Source organism: Trypanosoma conorhini (genome assembly GCF_003719485.1).
Source record: "Trypanosoma conorhini strain 025E chromosome Unknown Tco_14.4_contig_01081, whole genome shotgun sequence".
Taxonomy (NCBI): domain Eukaryota; phylum Euglenozoa; class Kinetoplastea; order Trypanosomatida; family Trypanosomatidae; genus Trypanosoma; species Trypanosoma conorhini.
The window spans coordinates 2065-4019 of NW_021705173.1; the positions used below are offsets into that span (position 1 = coordinate 2065).

At 49.0% G+C, this 1955-nt stretch overlaps 1 protein-coding gene across 1 annotated transcript, besides 1 other annotated feature; it reads right to left on the bottom strand.

Moving 5' to 3' along the window:
• Nucleotides 1–555: 555 nt before the first annotated feature.
• Tco025E_09359 (putative serine/threonine-protein phosphatase 2A, catalytic subunit) lies at nucleotides 556–1872 on the bottom strand (the record flags this gene model as incomplete). Its single annotated transcript, XM_029376178.1, has 1 exon — nucleotides 556–1872. One exon carries the CDS (start codon nucleotides 1870–1872, stop codon nucleotides 556–558), a length of 1317 nt encoding a protein of 438 aa, XP_029223713.1.
• Nucleotides 1873–1916: 44 nt separating this feature from the next.
• Nucleotides 1917–1950: a microsatellite.
• The last annotated feature ends 5 nt before the right edge of the window (nucleotides 1951–1955 follow it).

Genomic DNA, 1955 nt, shown 5'->3' on the forward strand with positions numbered 1-1955 from the left:
AAATGAAAGCACAGTGCTAATAACTCGACCGTTGGTGCGGGAGCGGAGGGAGGGGGTAAGCGGAGGGAATACGCACGTATAATGTGCGCATTCATGTATAGCTTGAGATATGAATGTAATTTTACATGCGCGGATGTGCGTCTGTCCACTCAGTTGCTCAAAGATAGCTCGGAAAGCACACACACACACACAGAAGACAAAAAAAAAAAAGAACGGTGGTCGCCAAGGCCACACTGGTGTTACACCAGCGTACAGGTGAACAGTCGGAGCTCAAGTCCAAGTAGGGAGTATCCAAACAAGGGGAAAGGAATGTACAATAATGCGTTATTGGAAAAGTTGGGCTTCAACTATACACCCATCCGTACATATTTGTATAGATATATAATCTTCGCCTAGAACTTTTTTGAAATATTAGTTGCCTCCTCCAGCCGCCTTTTATGCCTTCTTGAATTCTTTATTTTTTATTTTTATGTCCCATTGCCCTCCGTTGGGTTTTTTTGTCTGTTTTTTTTAAACCAAAAGCAAAAAAAAAAAATGATCGCCAGCGTTTCGTTTCTATTCATTATCCTCAAAGTAGTCGCTGAGCATCAGCCCATTGAGCATCCGCACGGCGTCAGCAGCAGCTGCAGCATCAGAGGAAGTGCGCAGCCTAAGCATTCCGGTCGGCAACGTTGGGGCAATGTCGTAAACTTTGTACTCAAAAGATACCCGGTCCTTGCCGACGTTTGCCCCGCCGCGCAGCACGGCAAAGGCACCCTTGTTGTTCATGCCGCAGTACCTTGGGGCGGAAAACAGCGTGAGCACAAGACCTCCATGGGCCCAGTGGTAACCATCCTCAACGCACTGGTGGGCGCGAACAATAAACTGCAATTCCTCTCTCCGTTCCCCTGGCAGTCGCGACGTGAAGGAATAGCCGTAATTGCGCTCGAGAAATTGCCTTGTGACATCGGGCCCAAAAATGAAACCACATCCTCTACGATTGATTTGAAAGCCATGGACGTCGTCCTCAGGGTCGGACCACAGCAGCCCATCGACAATGCTTCCTTCATCAGCAAATGACAACTCCGCGTCGCTGTCATTTGTGGGTGAAGGAAGATACAGACTTGAGGAGGTCTCTAATAATTGGCCGTACTCGTTCCGACGAAGCGATTTAAGACCAACGATGGTCCGCGTCTTGGGGCTCAGACCACCATGCGCGCAGAAGAACATTCCAGCGGGGCACCGCACCACAGCTGCGAGCGGCAACCAACAAAAAACCATGTTGTAGTGCAACCATGCGCTGTCTGACACATTCATAGAGTCGCCGCCTACGCTCCTGCCAGTCCCCTCCAATTTTACACGACACTCTTGAAAAAAACCGTACATGCGACATGTTTGCGCCTCCTCATGGTTTCCACGGAGCAGAAAAATGTGTGCAGGGTATTCTATCTTTAAAGCCAGAAGAAGGGTGATCACCTCAACACTGCGTGGGCCCCGGTCAACGTAGTCACCCAAAAACAATAACTTGTATTCCGAAGCCGAGGCCTTATCAGGAGCATGTTCCTTGGTTCGCCGCAACAACTGCAGCGAGAGCACATTTTGTAACAGGTCCGCGAATTGGCCATGGATGTCACCAACAATAATCAGATCATCCCTTTCAGTGACATCAATGTCAAGAACTACGCTTTCCTTCTCAAGCACCGTTTTTGCATCCTCGCAGAGGATAATGGCCTCCGGGGCGCCACCAGGGAGAGCATCGGTGATGGGAGAATTTTGTAGGAGATCCGAAATCAGCTTGGTGTACTTATTGAGGGCAGGTGGAACGGTGCGTGGGGAATAAAAATAAACCGTGTCGTCCTCCCAGTCCAGTTGATAACCATGCATGCCGCTCATCCACGCCCCTACTTCCTTTCACTCGCTCGCCCCCTATCCCTTTTTATGTATGTAACTATATATATATATATATATATACGACC